A 20906-nucleotide genomic window follows, 5' to 3' on the forward strand; every position below is an offset into this window, starting at 1 on the left:
CTGAAAGTGCAAAAAATAAAAACAGACAAAATGTACATTTTTTTAAATCCCCAAATGCAACTGCAGAACACTGAATCATCTAGCTTTAACTAGCTTTATCTAGCTTTATCTGCTTTATCTTTCTTTATCTCGCTTTATCTAGCTTTATCTAGCTTTATCTAGCTTTAACTAGCTTTATCTAGCTTTAACTAGCTTTAACTAGCTTTATCTAGCTTTAACTAGCTTTATCTAGCTTTATCTAGCTTTAACTAGCTTTATCTAGCTTTATCTAGCTTTATCTAGCTTTATCTAGCTTTATCTAGCTTTATCTAGCTTTATCTAGCTTTATCTTGCTTTATCTAGCTTTAACTAGCTTTAACTAGCTTTATCTTTCTTTATCTAGCTTTATCTAGCTTTATCTAGCTTTAACTAGCTTTATCTAGCTTTATCTAGCTTTATCTAGCTTTATCTAGCTTTATCTAGCTTTATCTAGCTTTATCTAGCTTTATCTAGCTTTATCTAGCTTTATCTAGCTTTATCTAGCTTTATCTAGCTTTATCTAGCTTTATCTAGCTTTATCTAGCTTTAACTAGCTTTATCTTTCTTTATCTAGCTTTATCTAGCTTTATCTTGCTTTATCTAGCTTTATCTAGCTTTATCTAGCTTTATCTTTCTTTATCTAGCTTTAACTAGCTTTATCTAGCTTTATCTAGCTTTATCTAGCTTTATCTAGCTTTATCTCGCTTTATCTTGGTCTTTTTTTTTGAAATCCAGAGTATGTCTGAACAATGTGGTGTGGTTGTTTACCACAGAGCTAAAGTTGTTGGGCATTTGGTTGGGGAGGTGAAGGAGGAACAGTTGTCAACAGTCTGTTTAGAAGCATTTGTGAAGGATGATGGAGGGGCCGGACCCATGGTACTCCTGCTTGCTGATCCACATCTGCTGGGAGGTGGACAGAGAGGCCAGGCTGGAGCCTCCAATCCAGATAGAGTATTTATGCTGTGGTTGGGGTGGTCCGTACTGGACTGTATGAGAAGCAGAGAAACGGTCATGAGTTTATCTCATCTAAACTGTTAACAGACTTAAAACTTCTGCAAAAACATAGAATATGACAGTATACAAAAGAACACATCAGTCACCAGTAGTAGTACTTTACAGGGTTTTTCCTCCCCAGATAATTCAAAGGTCTTTCTACTTTCTTTTCCTGTCTGTCGGTCCCAGCACAGTTAAAAAACATGTTTTCCCTGTTTGGTTCATTTTCTAATTTCAGAATTCATACACATTTTTACTAATACATTTTCATGACTTTTCCATGTCTTTAAGGCACATTTTTATGACCATAAATCCTCTCAAACATCTGTATAAACCTGAAAAATACAAATAAAATAAATTACAAAATGTACCACAGTATATATCTTAAAGGTTAACTTTTTTTTTCAACCTGGACCCAATCTTTGACAGTCTCTGACAACATAGGTCAACAGTTCTTCTGTTAAAGAGTAAGATCCTTTTTTAAACATAAAAACATCCCCAAAATTGCTTTGCTTAACCCACCAGACTCCATGTAAATAAATTGTAACTTTTGTTCGTCTGGTGGGTTTGGTGATGGTGACTTCGGGGCTGTTTCATGTTAAACTAAAAGGCTCTTACTCTTTTTTTTTAAGATTATTTTTGGGGCTTTTTTCCCTTTATTACATAGAGACAGTGGATAGGCGTGAAAGGGGGAAAGAGATGGGGGATGACACGCAGCAAAGGGCAGCAGGTCGGAGTCGAACCTGCGCCGCTGCAGGACTCAGCCCACATGGGGCGAATGCTCTCACTGGGTGAGCTAGAGGACGCCCAAAAGGATCTTACTCTTTAACTAAAGGTCTATCTCTGTAGGGATCTTTTCCAAATGTTATCAGACACTTAGAATAATAATCTGAGTCTGTCAGCAGTTTTAGTGGATGTAACTGATGATGCACTTTTCCCCATATGATTACATTGGAGCCTGGTCCAAAGCTGCAGGTCACAGTGTCACCAACTATATTTGTACAATTTTTTTAAGCAGACACTCCCGGGACTTTCAAATATAGAAAATAAAATGATACCTAATACATATCTTCTTGTTTGATATTTTTCACTTTCTTACTAAATTAATGCTATATTTTTTACATGTAGTAGTGTAAGCAAACTCCTAAAAAACATGGAAACTCCATAATGATAACTAGATGGCTACTTAACTAGAAAATGATGTCAGATTAGGGGGCAGGTCACTGAGGAGTGATGGTTAAAGTCTTGATTAATGAAACCTAATCAGTGTCCTGATTGGTGGAAAATGCTTGCAGAAAGAAAGGCCTGTTGTCAGGTAAACATGTCCCTGTCAAAGAGCCTGAAGAGAAAACAACAGCTGTAATGATGAATGGACTGATAAGCAGGCTAACATTCGTCCTGTATGCCTAATTTGAAATGCTGTTGCAAAATAATACAACAGGCAACATCATCAAGAATGAAGAATGGTGTCATTCACGTGCATAGTAAGTAGCCACATGTATCTGTTTTGGTCTTATAGAGGGTTTTCACCGACGTCACGTTCTGGGCGGTAACCTGGATGCGCGGCCATATTGGAGGCACTCGGTGTAAACAACTGAATGGAGTAATGGAGTATTGTGTACTTTGGATACTTTAATACTTTATGTCTAAACAACAGAAAAGCTCATCAAAATGTGTCCAAGATGCAAAGACATGGAAGGACTTGGACCACAAAAAAGGCGCGATATTTTGAGAAATGACAGTTTACTGGCGGTGCAGATCCCTACGAGTTGGCTCCCTCTTCTTGGACCCATGGCGACCCTGATTCTTCCTTCAGTTGCATATCCCGATATAGTCCCCTACCTGGTGTTCTCACCGAGCCCGTACACAGCAGAAGACCTTACATCCTCCAAAGGTTTGGAGGCCTATAACCAGATGGTGTGTGGATGGGTGAGGGAGACGCAGGACCAAGTCATTAACGCCCGTTGTGTTGTGAAGGCCAAAGTAAGTGATGCAATAACGTCTTTAATCAACCTAACCTTAACTGTATGACATCACTGGGATACTCGAGGTGTAGCCAAGTCACTCAATAGTTTATTTTCATTTCAAAGACTGAACAGGACAGAGGTTTCCCTCGTAGATCCTGGTTGAGCTTCCAACCACAAGCGCCTCCTTTCCTCTGATAACTTCTGGCATTCCTCTCCCTGGTTTTTAATAACTTCTGGAAGTCGATAATATTCCAAATGTTTTTCTCGGTCTGACCTATTGGTACAACCTAAAACACGGCCATAATTGACCATTTTCCTTGACGGTGTTTGGGATCTACTTCAGTGCCTGTGCTTTGTTGTGATGTGGAGTATCTCCAACATGATGACTTCTGGTCTGATGACGCGTCGTGAAAACCCTCTATAACACATCCACAGGTTTACCGCTCCAGCGGAGAGGATGGCTCGTTTACACAGCAGCTACGTTTACAAGAGTTTGTCCAAAGTTCAAGATTCGTTGCAAACTAATATAAACAGTTAGACTACAAACTGACATCTTTCATTGTAGCTTGGTTGTAAAAAGTTGCTATTTGCAGAGTAGAGCTGTGTTTGCACAGCGCGGTGGACAAGAGTGGACAGACAGAGCAGACTGAGATATGGGTTTCTACATGTTTCTGCCTGTAGAACAGGTGGGTGGGTATTGATAAGTAGTGACTCTTTAATCATGGAGGTTTTACTGTAGGCTACTTACAGTAACGAGTGTAGCGTTAGTTCATCTGCGCCATCGGAGGTAAATAATCCTTGGTATCGTTTCCAGTCAGTTACATGGACTGTGTGAAGTAAGGCACACACCTCGGCCCTGCTGTGTGTGTGTGTGTGTGTGTGTGTGTGTGTGTGTGTGTGTGCGCAGCGCGGGCATCGCTGTTCAGAATCCCGTCTATCTTCCAAAATACAACGCTGTCACAGCAACGCTCTGTGGCTCTGTCTGCTGCATACGTTTTTACTGGCATCGGGCCATCGGGCCATTGCTTATGTCGAGCCCTGGCCGTCAGCCAAACAGCGTAGTTGTCCCTAAAGGCATCGTTGGTATGGCTGTACCGTTTGGACTAGTTTTTCTTGTTTGAATTAACTGGACAGTATTTGCATGGAGCTGCATGGAAATAACCTTTTGCAAACAAAGCAAAAGTTGTCTCTCTAGAAAGCAGACTCCTTCATTAAAGACTGAGCTGTCAGCAATAAACCAACAGGCATCTTTGGTACTGCTATACCAGATGGACTGCTTTTTCCCTAGTGAAGCCATTATAAAAACAAATATAAGAGTTTTCGAAAACATTTTTCTCTTTGTTTATTCCTCAGGAATTTTTTTTTTTTACACACTTCTCCGGGAACCATCACCTTATCGTGGTGGAGAGGTTTGTGTGTCCCTATGAACCTGAGGGCTGTGTTGTCTGGAGCTTTGTGCTCCTGGTAGGGTCTCCCAAGGCAAAGTGGTCTCAGGTGAGGGGCCAGACAAAGAATGGTTCCAAAATCCTATGAAAAATTGAGGAAGGGATGAAGTGACCCTGCCCGGAGGAAGCCCGGGGCCCCCATCTGGAGCCAGGCCCAGATGGAGGGCTCGTCAGCGAGCATCTGGTGGCCGGGTTTGCCACGGAGCCCGGCCAGGCACAGCCCGAAAAAGCTACGTGGCGGACATCTCTCCATCCCATGGGCCCACCACCTGTGGGAGGAACCGCTGGGGTCGGGTGCGCTGCCACACGGGTGGCAGTGAAGGTCAGGGGCCTCGACGGACCAGACCCGGGCAGCAGAGGCTGGCTCTGGGGACGTGGAATGTCACCTCTCTGTGGGGGAAGGAGCCGGAACTTGTGCGGGAGGTGGAGCGCTACCGGTTAGATCTGGTGGGGCTTACCTCTACGCACAGTCTCGGTTCTGGAACCATACTCCTGGATAGGGGTTGGACTCTTTTCTTCTCCGGAGTTGCCCGGGTTGTGAGGCGCCGGGCGGGTGTGGGGATACTCACAAGCCCCCAGCTGAGCGCCGCTACGTTGGAGTTTAACCTGGTGGACGAGAGGGTTGCCTCCCTATGCCTGCAGGTTGTGGGGGGGAAAACTCTGGCTGTTGTTTGTGCAGATGCACCAAACAAGAGTTCGGAGTATTCGGCCTTCTTGGAGACCTTGAGTGGAGTCCTGCATGGGGCTCCAGTCGGGGACTCCATAGTTCTGCTGGGGGACTTCAACGCGCACGTGGGCAATGATGGAGACACATGGAGAGGCGTGATTGGGAGGAACGGCCTCCCTGATCTAAACCAGAGTGGTTGTTTGTTTTTGGACTTCTGTGCTAGTCATGGATTGTCTATAACGAACACCATGTTCGAACATAGGGATGCTCATAAGTGTACTTGGTACCAGAGCACCCTAGGCCAAAGGTCAATGATCGATTTTATAATCGTTTCATCTGATCTGAGGCCGTATGCTTTGGACACTCGGGTGAAGAGAGGGGCGGAGCCGTCAACCGATCACCATCTGGTGGTGAGTTGGGTCAGGGGGTGGGGGAAGACTCTGGACAGACCTGGTAAGCCCAAACGGGTAGTGCGGGTAAATTGGGAACGTCTGAGGAGGCCCCTGTCCGACAGACTTTCAACTCACACCTCCGGGCGGAGCTTTCGTGCATCCCTGTGGAGGCTGGGGGGCATTGAACCCGAGTGGACAATGTTCAAAGTTTCCATTGCTGAAGCTGCGGTGAGGAGCTGTGGTCTTAGGGTCTTAGGTGCCTCAAGGGGCGGTAACCCACGAAAACCGTGGTAGACACCGGTGGTCAGGGAAGCCGTCCGACTGAAGAAGGAGTCTTTCCGGGATATGTTATCCCAGACGACTCCGGAGGCAGTTGCAAGGTACGAAGGGCCCGAAGGGCTGCAGCCTCTGCCGTGAAAGAGGCAAAGCAGCGTGTGTGGGAGAAGTTCGGAGAAGACATGGAGAAGGACTTTCGGTCGGCACCAAGGTGCTTCTGGAAAACCGTTCGCTACCTCAGGAGGGGGAAGCGGAGAACGATCCAAGCTGTGTACAGTAAGGATGGGACGCTGTTGACCTCAACTGAGGAGGTAATAGGGCGGTGGAAGGAGCACTTTGAGGAACTCCTAAATCCGACTAATACGCCATCTATGGTAGAGGCAGAGCTGGAGGATGATGGGGGATTGTCGTCAATTTCCCTGGTGGAGGTTGCTGAGGTAGTTAAACAACTCTGCAGTGGCAAAGCCCCAGGAAGTGATAAGATCAGTCCAGAAATGCTTAAAGCTCTGGGTGTGGAGGGGTTGTCTTGGTTGACACGCCTCTTCAACATTGCGTGGAAGTCTGGGACGGTGCCTAAGGAGTGGCAGACCGGGGTGGTGGTTCCCCTTTTTAAAAAGGGGGACCAGAGGGTGTGTGCCAATTACAGGGGTATCACACTTCTCAGCCTCCACGGTAAAGTCTACTCCAAGGTGCTGGAAAGGAGGGTTTGGTCGATAGTCGAATCTCAGGTTGAAGAGGAACAATGCGGATTCCGTCCTGGTCGTGGAACAACGGACCAGATCTTTACTCTCACAAGGATCCTGGAGGGAGCCTGGGAGTATGCCCAACCAGTCTACATGTGTTTTGTGGATCTGGAGAAGGCTTATGACCGGGTGCCCCGGGAGATACTGTGGGAGGTGCTGCGGGAGTACGGGGTGAGGGGGTCCCTTCTCAGGGCCATCCAATCTCTGTACGACCAAAGCGAGAGCTGTGTCTGGGTTCTCGGCAGTAAGTCGGACTTGTTTCAGGTGAGAGTTGGCCTCCGCCAGGGCTGCGCTTTGTCACCAATCCTGTTTGTAGTATTTATGGACAGGATATCGAAGCGTAGTCGGGGTGGAGAGGGGTTGCAGTTCGGTGGGCTGGGGATCTCATCGCTGCCACTTGTAGATGATGTGGTCCTGATGGCATCATCGGCCTGTGACCTTCAGCACTCACTGGATCGGTTCGCAGCCGAGTGTGAAGCGGCTGGGATGAGGATCAGAACCTCTAAATCGGAGGCCATGGTTCTCAGCAGGAAACCGATGGAGCGCCTTCTCCAGGTAGGGAATGAGTCCTTACCCCAAGTGAAGGAGTTCAAGTACCTTGGGGTCTTGTTCGCAAGTGAGGGGACAATGGAGCGGGAGATTGGTCGGAGAATCGGCACAGCAGGTGCGGTATTACATTCAATTTATCGCACCGTTGTGACGAAAAGAGAGCTGAGCCAGAAGGCAAAGCTCTCAATCTACCGGTCAGTTTTTGTTCCTACCCTCACCTATGGTCATGAAGGCTGGGTCATGACCGAAAGAACAAGATCCAGGGTACAAGCGGCCGAAATGGGTTTCCTCAGGAGGGTAGCTGGCGTCTCCCTTAGAGATAGGGTGAGAAGCTCAGTTATCCGTGAGGAGCTCGGAGTAGAGCCGCTGCTCCTTCGCGTCGAAAGGAGCCAGTTGAGGTGGTTCGGGCATCTGGTAAGGATGCCCCCTGGGCGCCTCCCTAGGGAGGTGTTCCAGGCACGTCCAGCTGGGAGGAGGCCTCGGGGAAGACCCAGGACTAGGTGGAGGGACATCCAGCTGGGAGGAGGCCTCGGGGGAGACCCAGGACTAGGTGGAGGGATTATATCTCTAACCTGGCCTGGGAACGCCTCGGGATCCCCCAGTCAGAGCTGGTTAATGTGGCCCGGGAAAGGGAAGTTTGTGGTCCCCTGCTGGAGCTGCTACCCCCGCGACCCCACCCCGGATAAGCGGATGAAGATGGATGGATGGATGGATGGATCTATCTATATGGCTATCTGCCACATGGCGAGTAAATGTTTGTACCAAAATAGTTCTGTTTTCAGTCTTCATTTTGGTGAAGGTGCAGCTACTTTCTTCTGCTCCCCTGCAGGTCGGAGCTTCGCGGGGGTGGGCCGACACACACACTGACACATATACACACACACAAACACTGGCGCCACTTTCCTGAAACCGCTTGCCAGACATAGTCCACAGCAGCGTTTATGTCCGAGCCTGTCTCCACCGCTTTCTCCTGCAGGTTGTCAACTGTATGCTTTGGAATGAAAGGGAGAAAACACGACGCTGAGTAATGCAGATATCGCTCATATTCTTTTTTTCTCTTTTTTTCTGATGGCGCCTTAACTACAAAGTGCGGAGAGAGAAAGACAAGGAAAACAAACAAGCATGCAAATGGCATTATCGCGGCCGGAAAAATTATTTAGCTCATTTTTTTATCGTGCGATTAATTGATTTATTGACTATCGCGCCAGGCCTAAAAGCGAGAACGCTTCAGTTGGCAGCTGCCAAACCAGTTTCAATGTAAATTATAGCACAATTGTGCTCCTTCAATTTATGGCCAAGGGCTGTTTGATAGATGTTGTCTAATAGAACTTTTAGTTAAAGAGTAAGATCCTTTTTGTTTGTCTAATAAAGGGAAAAAGCCCCAAAAATAATCTTAAAAAAAAAGAGTAAGAGCCTTTTAGTTTAACATGAAACAGCCCCGAAATCACCATCACCAAACCCACCAGACTAAAAGTACTCTTTAGAATCTTCCTCTTTAACTAAAAGGTCTATCTCTGTAGGGATCCATCCCATAATGTTGTCAGACTCTTAGAATAATAATCAGAGTCTGTCAGCAGCAACAACAGACCTTTTATTGACTCTAACTGACCATGCACACTTGCCCTATATAACATTGCAGCCCGGTTCACATTGACCAATTTTCCAAGATTCACACAAAAACATAGGAAAATAACAGGTTGAAAAAAACTGAAGTTACCCTTTAAGTTCAGGAGTAAACTTAATGACAAAGCACTAGCTCTTATTTTGCCTTATTCACTTTGTGCCATGTTTGATTTTGACTATTTCAGGGAAATGGTGTTATTCCTTTTTAGTTGCTCTCAGGAGAGCACTGTTTGTGATAACAGTTCACAGTATTTAGTATTTGCACTTTTAGAAGAGTACTATAATTGTCTTTGCCATGTCCATTGAAGATGTGTTTGAAGTATTATAAATGTCTTTGCTGTTCGAAGTCCACTATGAAGATATGTTTCAAAGTACAGTATATGCTCCTATTGTTACTGTGAAGATGGATAGAGCAAGGTTACTTTATATTTAAAACCACTGCACTGTATGCATAATTTACAACGATTTGAGAACATTGTGGTTTGCATAGTTGTGTGGTTGAATCCACTGCTGTGGATTCAGAGGTTAAGGTTGTTGATCCCTCTGTGAAATCTGTTTATAGCAACTACATGGAGTCATTTGTTTTGGGTAAAATTGGTATGTAAGTTTTAATATAGACCATTTTGAATACAGAATACTCTGAGTACTCTGACTCTGCCTTTTTTGTCAATGCAAATCATTTCAACATACAACTGTATTTACCTACACACACAACAAGGAACCAACCGATGGCTATGATACATGTGGATAGAGTTAACTGTAACAAATCATGTTAGATCTAGAGACCCCACTCGGGTACCAGGGACATGATGAAAGTGCCTTAAAGTTACATAATACTAGCTTTAAGAAATCAAGTTGCAGTTCCAGTCTGAAATCAGGTATCCTCAACATGATTCAATTAACATTACACAATAAATGCATGTTACTGTAACGGAAAAATAATGTTAAATTAACACAATTTTAATAGTCTAATGTGAATAAAATATGTTGGTTTGACAAGAAATAAGTAATAGAGAGAGAGAAAAAAGTATTTCAGTTAACCACATTCTGATCATGTGGGACCGATGTACACATTAAAATCAAGTCAATTCAAAAGACTTTTTTTTCAGTGTAGAAGTGCATAATAATATCAAAATAAACCAAAGATTTTTGCTGTGTATCTGTCCCTACACTGCTGGTTGAGGGTGGTTGATCAGGGCGTGGTACTGTTGTGGAGTCTACAGACCTGCTGGCCGGCTGGGGTTGAGGTGTGCCTGAACTGCTTGTAGATGGTTGCTCGTCATCTGTATCTTCCTCTTGGCCACGTGCTCCTCCCTCGTACGTATCTCAGCATTGACCCTGCATTAATTTAGAAAAACGAAGAAAAAGGATCAGTATAGAAAGAGACAATTGAAAGTTGAATTGAAAATATTCAAACAAAGAATCTTATACCGAAAGAAATTATAAACATTTAAAACTGAAAGCATGCATTATTTATCAACTATTTGATAACTCTAATCTAATATAAAAGCATAATAGAATGAGTTTGTTAGGTTTGCCGTTTGACCCAAAAACACACACGGAGGCAGATAGCAGTTTGAGATGTTTATTTGAACAGTCAGTCTTTAATGTGCAGAGAGGGGGAGTTTGGGCAATGTAGCTTCAGGATGGTAATGAAGCTCGAGGCAGGCAGGCAGTGAGAAATCCAGGACAGTACTGAGACTCGAAGCAGGCAGGCTGAGAGAGTCCAGTCTTGACTCACAGAGGAAATCCAGTGGAGAGGTATGCGAACAGTGCCGCAGAGCAACGGCTTAACAGGTCTCAGCGGGGAGGCAGCAAAGCAGGTCACACAGGTAAGTTGCAGGTAAGCAGCAGTTCAGAGCGGGATCTAAACACAGGACAACAGAATTAAACAGAGTACAAGGAGTTCACAAGAATCACAAGCAGGATACACAGAGCCAAGTTACCACATGAGTAGTTTAATGATCTGGCGCTGATGAGGTGAACAGCCCGGGTAGATATACTGCTGAGGTGAGTAATGGGATGAGCTGCAGCTGTGTGGAAACTGTGCAGGAGTGAATGGCCACGCCCCTTGACCTAGATCCTCAATAGCCACGCCTCTCACCACTTCAGGTGAAGACAAACACAACCCAGACAGATACACAGGGGAAAAAGGGAGAGAACAAACACACAGGACAGGGAGGAAACAGCCGACCCATAACAGTACCCCCCACCCCCTCAACGGACACCTCCTGGCGTCCCACTAGGTTTGCCCGGATGTTCCCGATGAAAATCCTTCACTAACTGAGGGTCCAGAATAAATCTTCTGGGAATCCAGGTCCTCTCCTCTGGTCCATAACCCTCCCAGTCCACTAAATATGGGAGTCCCCTACCACGCCTCCGGGCGTCCAGGAGCCTCCAAACTGTGTAGGCAGGATGGTCATTGGTGATACGAGCCGAGGGTGGTGGATCCGTAGGAGGACACAAGGGAATGGAAGACACAGGCTTGAGTTGAGACATATGGAAGGTGGGATGGATCTTCATAGACTGTGGCAGCTTCAACCAAACAGCTGATGGCTGACGGCTGATGATGGAATCGACCACATAGGGACTCAAAAACCAGGGCGACAGCTTACGGGACTTGGTGCGCAGGGGAATATCTTTGGAGGAGAGCCAAACCTCCTGACCAGGTTGGTACTGGGGCGCCGGGTTCCTGTGCCTGTCAGCCACTCTTTTATTCTGCTCAGTGGTCTGGAGAAGAGTCTCAAGGGTGTCGTTCCAGACCTTACGGCAGCGGCGTTGGTTCTCTTGCACTGAAGGAACTGCCAATTCCTTCTCTTGGGCTGGGAACAATGGAGGTTGGAAACCCATGGATACCTCGAATGGGGAGAGGCCGGTGGCAGAGGATGTCAGAGAATTATAGGCGTATTCGATCCACGGGAGATGCTTAGCCCAGGTGGATGGATTCTGAGCTGCCACACAGCGGAGGGATGCCTCCAGGTCCTGATTGGCCCTCTCTGTTTGGCCATTAGACTGTGGATGGAATCCTGAGGAAAGACTGAAAGAAGCACCCTGAGCAGAACAGAAATCCTTCCATACACGAGAAATGAATTGTGGGCCTCTATCAGATACGATGTCCACAGGTATTCCATGGGGACGGAATACATGTTGGACTATGAGGTCCGCTGTCTCACTGGCAGTCGGTAATTTTGGTAATGCTACATAGTGGGCAGATTTAGAGAATCTGTCCACAATGGTAAGTATTGTATCATTACCTTCAGATTTAGGGAGCCCAGTGACAAAATCCAGGGCTACATGGGACCATGGATGACTTGGAACCGGATGTAGAAGAGGCTGTAGAAGGCCCGAGAGAGACTGGTGAGACACCTTACCCCGTGCGCAGATGGAACATGCTGCCACGTATGCTCGGACATCAGCCTCAACAGACGGCCATCAGAAGTGTCTCTTGAGCAGGGTCAGGGTGCGAGCCATACCAGGGTGACAGGAGAGGAGGGCACAGTTTTTTAGAGAAAAATGCACAGGGATGATCAGTGGGAGAGCATTGAGACAAGACGGCTCCCACCCCAGAATCAGAAACATCTACCTCAACAATGAACTGTAAATTGGTGCCAGAGTGAATGAAAACAGGTGAGGTAGAAAACAGTCTTTTAAGTGTACTCACGACCTGCTCAGCTTCAGTTGTCCACTGGAAAGGAACCATGGGAGAAGTGCATTTAGTTAGGGGAGATACTACCAGACTGAAGTCCTTAATGAAACGGCGGTAAAAATTTGCAAAGCCTAGAAACCTTTGTAACTGTTTACGTGAAACGGGGGTGGGCCACTTAGTAACTGCCTTGATTTTTTCTGGGTCAGCCGACAATTGCCCTCGTTCGATTATGAAACCGAAGAAGGGAACAGACTGCTGGTGGAACTTGCACTTCTTGGCTTTAACATAGAGTTTGTTCTCTAGGAGGCGTTGAAGGACCTGACGGACATGGGAAACGTAATCTTCGGAGGTCTTAGAAAAAAATCTAAATATAGATAGATAGATGAACACAAAACGGTTGAAAAATTCTCGTAAAACGTCATTTACTATAGCCTGGAAAACTGCGGGGGCATTAGTAAGCCCGAAAGGCATGATGAGGTACTCAAAGTGTCCAAGTGGGGTGTTGAATGCTGTTTTCCACTCGTCCCCCTGCCGGATCTGGACGAGATGGTAGGCGTTACGAAGGTTGAGTTTAGAGAACATCGTGGCACCCTGAAGAGGTTCAAAGGCAGAGTTAATGAGAGGCAAGGGATAAGTATTCTTGACAGTTATACTATTCAATCCATGGTAGTCTATGCAGGGGCGTAAAGTATTATCCTTTTTATCAACAAAAAAGAAACCTGGGGACAGGGAAAAAATTACCATCAATGGTAGACACACAGATAGGGGTTGGCAGAGGCTTCATGGGGATACCAGCTTGTCGGACCAGATTGTGGTCGAGGAAGTTGTTCTCAGCACCAGAGTCAATTAGGGCAGATAATAGCAGAGACCGATCTTTAAACAGGAGCGTAGCAGGGATCACTAAGCGGGGAACTGTGGGTTCAAAATCTGAAGTAGGGCTCGCAAGTAGACTCACCTTCACTTGCGAGCCTTGTCTTTTGGCCAAATAGGGCATCTCGAGAGAAAGTGGGAGGAGTCTCCACAGTACAGGCACTCACCTGCCTGCATACGTTGACGTCACTCCGCTGGGGACAGCCGAGCATGGCCCAGTTGCATGGGCTCCTCCTGCTCCCAGGCAGAGGGAACTGAAGTGGGGGGAAACCGTCCTAGAGGAGGTGCGGGCCGGGTGTTAGAATGAGAGGGAGCCCCTCCCGTGGTGTGAGTCCGACAGCCTCTCTCCAGTCTCCTCTCCCACAACCTGTTGTCGATCTTGATGGCAAGAGAATACAGGTCCTTAAGTTCATCTCGGGTAGCAAGTTCATCTTTCACAGAGTCCTTACACCCATTCAATAATGCTCCCTTAAGCGCCTCCTCATTACATTTAGAATCCGCAGCTAATGTCCAGAACCCAACCGAATAATCAGCTATGCTGTCCATACCCTGCCTCAGCTTCAAAAGCCTCTTGGACACGTTCGCTAACACACCGGGCACTCCAGTGTAGTGGATGCTGACTCTTGATATTCAAGATTGAACGCATAAAAGGAGCCAAAGAAGACAACAAAAGCACTGGCGATGTCATTAAGTTGGTTAGCCTTAAAGAGGACCTTCCCCTCAATGCTGACCATCCAATGGGTGGAAGACATCAAACTTCTTCCTAAAAAACAAACATCTTATCTCATTTGCAGTGTGTCACAGAATACCAAACATACATTGCTAATAAAACATCCTCTTCTTCAAACTATTTCTCATACCAAGCATGATCACCATTGGTGTGGTGGGCAATGTCACTTCCTGCTCAATGGACATCAAAACTAAAAACCAAAAAAGAAAAGCATCTCACATATTGGAAGTAATTTCTGTTTACATAAAAAATGTTGAACTGATAGTGAGGCTGTAAGAACTTAAAAAAGAGATATTACATCTATCAAGATGAAGATTTGGTCATCTTGCTCTTGAAATTCATTGTCTGGTGGCTCAGCAAGCAATGAGGGACCATGTGCTCCTGTGGGCCACGGGGTCAGACCTTCATGTCCAGCTTTCTTCTTCCTCCTGTCTCTCTCCGTTGTCTCTCACAGTTTCTGGTCACTGGTTGTTGTTCTATATTTGAAATGATGAAAATGTATACTTTTAAGGTATAAAACACAATTACAACAAGATAAAAAAATGCATGCCATGCAGTAGTATGCAGGGAACCAGTATAATGTAGGTAACTCTTATATTGTTAGAATAACACAGAATGTTATGTGATGCGTTACTTTGTCAAGAAAAACTTAAAGCCATTATACAGAGTCCTTAAATCACATGTTTAACAATAGGTCGAATTTAAGGTTTAGCGGTGAGGGAAATAAATTAATTTTACTTTTCTTTTCCCCCATAAACCATGGTAGCTATACACTCAACTCCTAACACCATATTCTTTGAGTTACACAATCTTTAGCTTAGGTCTCATAAACTAAAAAGGATGAATTCAATGAAATATCACATTACAGAAAGCGATAATTGTAGTGTAACGTTGGGCACTGAGGCTAATCTTTGCCGGACATCTTGATGGTTTTAAGTGGCCAAACTCTGAAGCCAAGGCAAAAAAATATGCTATCCACAAATGCTCCACATTAACGTTACTTAAAGACGCTTTCCCTGTCACCCGACATAACTTATAGAGTGGCTGTGTTTTTTCAAAGATGTAATGTTAACATTAGATGCTATTAAAACTAGATTGGCAACTATAGAGGTAACGGTTTAATGTTAACGTTACCTCCACTACTGTTAGGTTAATATAAACGCGTTAATAAGTTTTGCTTAATCATGCTAAAACACTGACAAACCAATCGACAGAATCGGGAATATAACATTGGCATTAAGCGGAGGTAATGTTAGCCAAAATGCGGCCACAGCAAGCTCAAAAGCTAGCAGTTACTGACCTTAAACTTCCAGAATATGGGTTACATTTTAATACAGACAAATTTATAATAGTGGTCTGACAAGTGAAAAAGATGTCCCTAACAGAGCGTGTAAAACAAGGTTGTGTTAGCTTTATCGATCGTCGTCATTATAGCTAATACTCACCATGGAGAAAATGAACCTAGTTAACAGCTTACTCCTGCCTAGCTATGACGCAGGTCGCTAACCTAAACCTAACGTCGCCGCTTGCGAACGCTTGTGAGCAGAGATTTTAATGTCACAGAATTAGCAAAGATTGGTCTGACCTTAACGCTGCTCCAGCTCTCTTTGAGGAGAGTGTGACCGGACTCTGGTGCCCACAGACCAAACCGGTACTCCTTTGAAGTCTCTTCCCGGTACTCCGTTGAAGTCTCTTCCCGGTCCTCCTTTGAAGTCTCTTCCCGGTCCTCCTTTGAAGTCTCTTCCCGATGTCTCTTCCCGGTACTCCTTTGAAGTCTCTTCCCGGTCCTCCTTTGAAGTCTCTTCCCGGTACTCCTTTGAAGTCTCTTCCCGATGTCTCTTCCCGGTACTCCTTTGAAGTCTCTTCCCGGTACTCCTTTGAAGTCTCTTCCCGATGTCTCTTCCCGGTACTCCTTTGAAGTCTCTTCCCGATGTCTCTTCCCGGTACTCCTTTGAAGTCTCTTCCCGATGTCTCTTCCCGGTACTCCTTTGAAGTCTCTTCCCGGTCCTCCTTTGAAGTCTCTTCCCGGTCCTCCTTTGAAGTCTCTTCCCGGTACTCCTTTGAAGTCTCTTCCCGATGTCTCTTCCCGGTACTCCTTTGAAGTCTCTTCCCGGTACTCCTTTGAAGTCTCTTCCCGATGTCTCTTCCCGGTACTCCTTTGAAGTCTCTTCCCGGTACTCCGTTGAAGTCTCTTCCCGGTACTCCGTTGAAGTCTCTTCCCGGTACTCCGTTGAAGTCTCTTCCCGGTACTCCTTTACACCTTTGAAGTATCTACGCCAGGGGTGTCAAACTCAACTTCCCAGAGGGCCACATTGGAAAAGGAGAATCGCATCAAGGGCCAGATATGTAGAGTTTATTTTCATGCTTTTATTTCGAAAAAAGTCAAATATCTTTGACTGTATTAGTCCATATCTCATATAGTCTTCTCACTTACAGTTTGTCCACATAAAGCCCTTAAAAAGGCAGCAAATAGTTCCTTAGAAATCTTAGAATTTAGCAAATCAAGCAAAACAAAGATTACATTTTAAAAGTCGACTCCCAGCGACCAGTTTCCCAGCTTTAATTTAAACTCTCTGCTTCTGTGGGAATTTCTGGGAGTCTCAAAGTCGGCAAATCTACCAAATTCTGCTCGCGTGTTGTGTTGTCGTTTGAAAAACAGTTTCCTGTCTTTTTGTTTTGGAGCACAAATAGGCGGGCCAACATTTATTGTGAACCTAAATTGATATGCGGGCCGGATCAAAACCTGCCAGGGGCCGGGTTCGGCCCGCGGGCCTTGAGTTTGGCACATGTGATCTACGCGCTACTCTTTCGAACTCGTGAGGTGAGAGTTCAAATCTGGCGGTCAAGCATTTATATCCGTTAATTCCGTCCTTGTTTCTCTCAATAAATTATTTACACTGCTGAAAAACATGCCACATGCCAAAGTTCATTATTAAATTACCTTCACTGCTAAAAGCATAACACATCAAATGTATTTCATTTTGTAGAGATATCTTATTTTTCCATTTTATTTCTATGCTTCTATAACATTAACTAACAGTGCTATGTCTATGGCTAGAAGTCTGTCTTATTTATCTACAGTAGCACTACTGCTGTTGTACAGTAAATCACTGTAAATTAAATGTTAATACCCATAATCCAATGCATATTACAGTAATGAACTGGAAAAGAAAATGATGGTACTTTACTGGGCATTTTGTGGTAACTGTAGAAATTTTAGCTAAATCTAACAGTGTGTCTCTCTGTTTTCTGTCAGCCTGTTCTCATCAATCATTCCTACATAGAGCTCTGAAAAGTAAAGCACTGTAATTCACATATGTTCCCTGTATTTATTATTGTCAGCAGCAAATTGACTGCTGCTGTATAAAGAGAGATCCTCGTAGGGAGGTGGTCGGGGGGGATGTTTGGCTCCTAAATAGGGTTGGGTATCGTTTGGGTTTTTTCCGATACGGGTGCTAAAATGATACTTTTAAAACAGTGCCGGTGCCTGAACCAAACTATATATAATATATTTATAATGTATATAATATAAAATACAAAAAAGGAGCACAAAACAACAGTCGGTGACATTAAAGAACGGCTCGTTTATTGCTAAGGCCATATGGTCAAAATGAAATGATTGATTTATAATAATAACAATCATAACAATAACAATAACTTATAACAATGACTTATTTCACCAGTAAATTGCTGTTGAACGACAAAAACCACTAGATGGGAAAAGGGTATTTTACAATACCTTTGAATGCAACACGATGCTGGCGAGTTTCAAGTGAACGCACGCACCGTCTGTGTTGTTTTTCAGACAATGGCAGCTGCAGAATGCAGACTGTTACAGCTCGGTGTTGGAATCCTCTACAGGGAAATACAGTCACACGTTACACCGTTTAATGTAAACTGTCAGAATTTTAACCATTGTGTTTAATCCAGCTACTAGCTAACGGTAACGTAGCGTCCCGTGCAGCGATGCTTCTGAATAAAGAAGTCAGGCATTTTCGTTCTTATTCGGTCTCGTTACTACCGTTTACGTTGGAACCGGTGCCCTATTGGCACCGCGTTTTGGTACCCAAACCTACTCCTAAAACACAGGGCTTTCAAGCCGGGGAGCCAAGTTCATTCTTTCACCCAGGAAACACGTGTTCATGTCCTGAAGAAGTTAAGGAAAAAACACAAGACTTTCACCAGGAAACAGGTGTTCATGTCCTGAAGAAGTTAAGAAGAAAACACAAGACTTTCACCAGGAAACAGGTGTTCATGTCCTGAAGACGTTAAGAAGAAAACACAAGACTTACACCAGGAAACAGGTGTTCATGTCCTGAAGACGTTAAGGAGAAAACACAAGACTTTCACCATACTAAAAAAAACAGCATGTAACCATGACCTTCATCTTTGATTGTTGTAAACAGGACACCATCTTTGATAATGAAAAAGTTCCAAGACTTTAGTTCAGTTTTTAGTTTTCACTGGTTTGCCAGGGGGATGTGCACATGTAGTTACCCTGGAAAGGGGTACGCTGAGGGCTATGCGTGCATCCCAACCCCTCTGGTCATCCCAGGTGGGGAAAAACACTTGGGTAGTTTGGCAATTCATGCGTTCAAGCCTCCACTAAGGCTATGTTACATTTGGAAATCATGGAATGCATTATGTCCTCCCAAGTCACCTGATCAAACTGCAAATTTGTTCCCAAAAGTTCTTCCCTAGACTCTTAAAGTGTTCCCTTTTGTCATAAGTTGTCATTGTTTTTAACCATTGTGTTGCCACTGCTAAAACAAGGACAACAAACAAAAAGCTAGTCATATTACCTGTTTGTGTTCACATTAACTTGGCCATTGAAGCTGATTCTGATTCTGTTCCAGTAAAGCTCCTTCTCTTCCTGTTCGCAGACTATACACTGAGTACAGCACACGGGGTGAACAGAGAGATGCTCCACCTGGACATGTATCACCTGTTGGTGCTGCTGATGCTGTGCAGTTCAGGTGCTTTAAAGATGACGTGTTATTAAATCAGAGGACAAACTGCTCTCACACACACAAACAGCATTAAGACAAAAATGGAAAATGGACAATAAACAATAATACAATAAATCCTCCATGCATTATAAAGTAAGCCATGGTGTTCCACAAGGCTCTGTGCTTGGACCATTTCTATTTACCTTCAGTATGCTTCTTCTAGGCAATATTGTTAGGAAACACTTGATAAAGTTTCACTATGCAGATAATACCCAATTATACCTATTGATTAGGCCAGAAGAAACCAATCAGTTAGTTAAACATCAAGCATGCAATAATTACACAATAGTTACCAGTTACTTAAAGACAATTACAGCATACGTTTTCTTTAAATTCATCCCAGACTTTCAATTCATTTCAATTCATTTTATTTATAGTATCAAATCATAACCAATTATCTCAAGACACTTTACAGATAGAGGAGGTCTAGACCACACTCTATAATATACAGAGATCCAACAATTCCAGTAATTCCCCCAAAAGCAAGCATTTGGTGCAACAGTGGCGAGGAAAACTTCCTATGTTAGCTATAGGAATAGATGGCTCAATAGAGCTGTCACTCTCACTGTCTCTCTGTCAGCCTGGCTACAGTGCTGAAAAGAAACCTTGGGTTTTTCTTATTTTCTTCTATTAGTGATGAGTAACAGTCTGATCTGGCATTTCTGAGTGCCTTCCTTTATGTTTTCAGACTTGTCGTATTCATCATATCTTTACCAAACTGGTAAAGTGCTCCAGAGTGAGTTCATTAAGGTTTTTCTGAGCTGCTAGAAGATTCTTTACAAAACAACCTGAGAGAGTTTGTTCTGTCCACAGTTGTGATCCAATCATGCTCCTTTATACTGATGTTTACCTTCTGATTTTCTCCTCAGGACTCCAGGCTGAAGGAGAACACACCTCAACAGGTACACAGAGACAGAAAAGAGAAATAAAGAATCATTAAAGCAGAATCAGCATTTACAGTTTCATCTTTTCTTAATTAAATTAACTTATTTTGCTGATGATTCTCCTGTTTCTGTTCAGAGCCTGATGCTGTCAGGTTGGTGGGAGGAGCCAGTCACTGTGCAGGAACACTGGAGCTGAAACAGGGAGAATGGAGACTAGTGAGTTACATTACAGTAGATTATTACTCTGACTGGAACCTGATGACAGCAGCTGCTGCCTGCAGAGAGTTGGACTGTGGCTCTGCTGTTTCTGTAGAAGAGAGAAAAGAGTCCTCAGACAGATCTGTGTGGAGGATCTGGTCTGACTGTGTTGAGTCTGGATCAGCTCGGAGGGAGTGTGCAACATCCGGTACCTCTTCCTCCATCCTCTATCTCAGCTGCTCAGGTAAGCACATCAGTGACATCATCTATGACATCATCTATGACAGTAATGTACCGAGGTTGACACACACATGCAGCAGCTAGAATTGCAGCAGACTGTCTCCAGCAGCCATGACGGAGTCTGATGAGCTGCTGCCTCAGTAAATCAGCTGCTGAATGCACCAAGATCTATATCTGTATATATGAAACATACACCAAAATGTATATCTGTAGATATGAAACATGTCTGCTGCTTCAGGAGTCCCCTGGGCCAACCAGCATCCAGCCTGAAAGGATACATTCTTCAGCTTGACAGCTTTCTGAGCCACTGGTTTTCACCAGCAGGTTCTTTGGTTGCCACCATAACAGGCACCAATGACCTACTGGCTACAACTTTGAGCAGCTCAGCTCAGACTTCGGATCGGATCGTTAGTATCTCCCTATCCCTTTTAGAGTTTAGAGATTATTTTCTAAACAAGTTTTTATTCTGGGTTAAACGTTTGAACTTGTCTGTGTGGAGAGCAAAGATTGTGAAGTACCTGAGGAGAAGGAACAGAATGAGGCAGATGATGATGATGATGTTCAGGGACTTGCACAGATATTTTGGGTAATTTGCTCAAGTGAAAAATGAACTAATAATAAAACTTTGCATCCTGGGTGGAGCTGTGGACATGATT

The 20906-nt window shown here is 44.5% G+C and overlaps 1 protein-coding gene across 1 annotated transcript in view; it reads left to right on the forward strand.

The window, feature by feature from the left end:
• The window catches only part of LOC144534843 (scavenger receptor cysteine-rich type 1 protein M130-like), a 38952-nt gene that overhangs the window by 2375 nt on the left and 15671 nt on the right, over positions 1-20906 (forward strand). The window contains exons 3-5 of the mRNA XM_078276907.1: positions 18803-18895; positions 19798-19830; positions 19949-20254. Of these exons, the coding sequence (XP_078133033.1) occupies positions 18803-18895; positions 19798-19830; positions 19949-20254 (432 nt within the window). The remainder of the gene's footprint in view (positions 1-18802; positions 18896-19797; positions 19831-19948; positions 20255-20906) is intronic.

The sequence above is a fragment of the Sander vitreus genome, chromosome 20, assembly GCF_031162955.1.
Source record: "Sander vitreus isolate 19-12246 chromosome 20, sanVit1, whole genome shotgun sequence".
In the NCBI taxonomy this organism is placed as follows: Eukaryota; Metazoa; Chordata; class Actinopteri; order Perciformes; family Percidae; genus Sander; species Sander vitreus.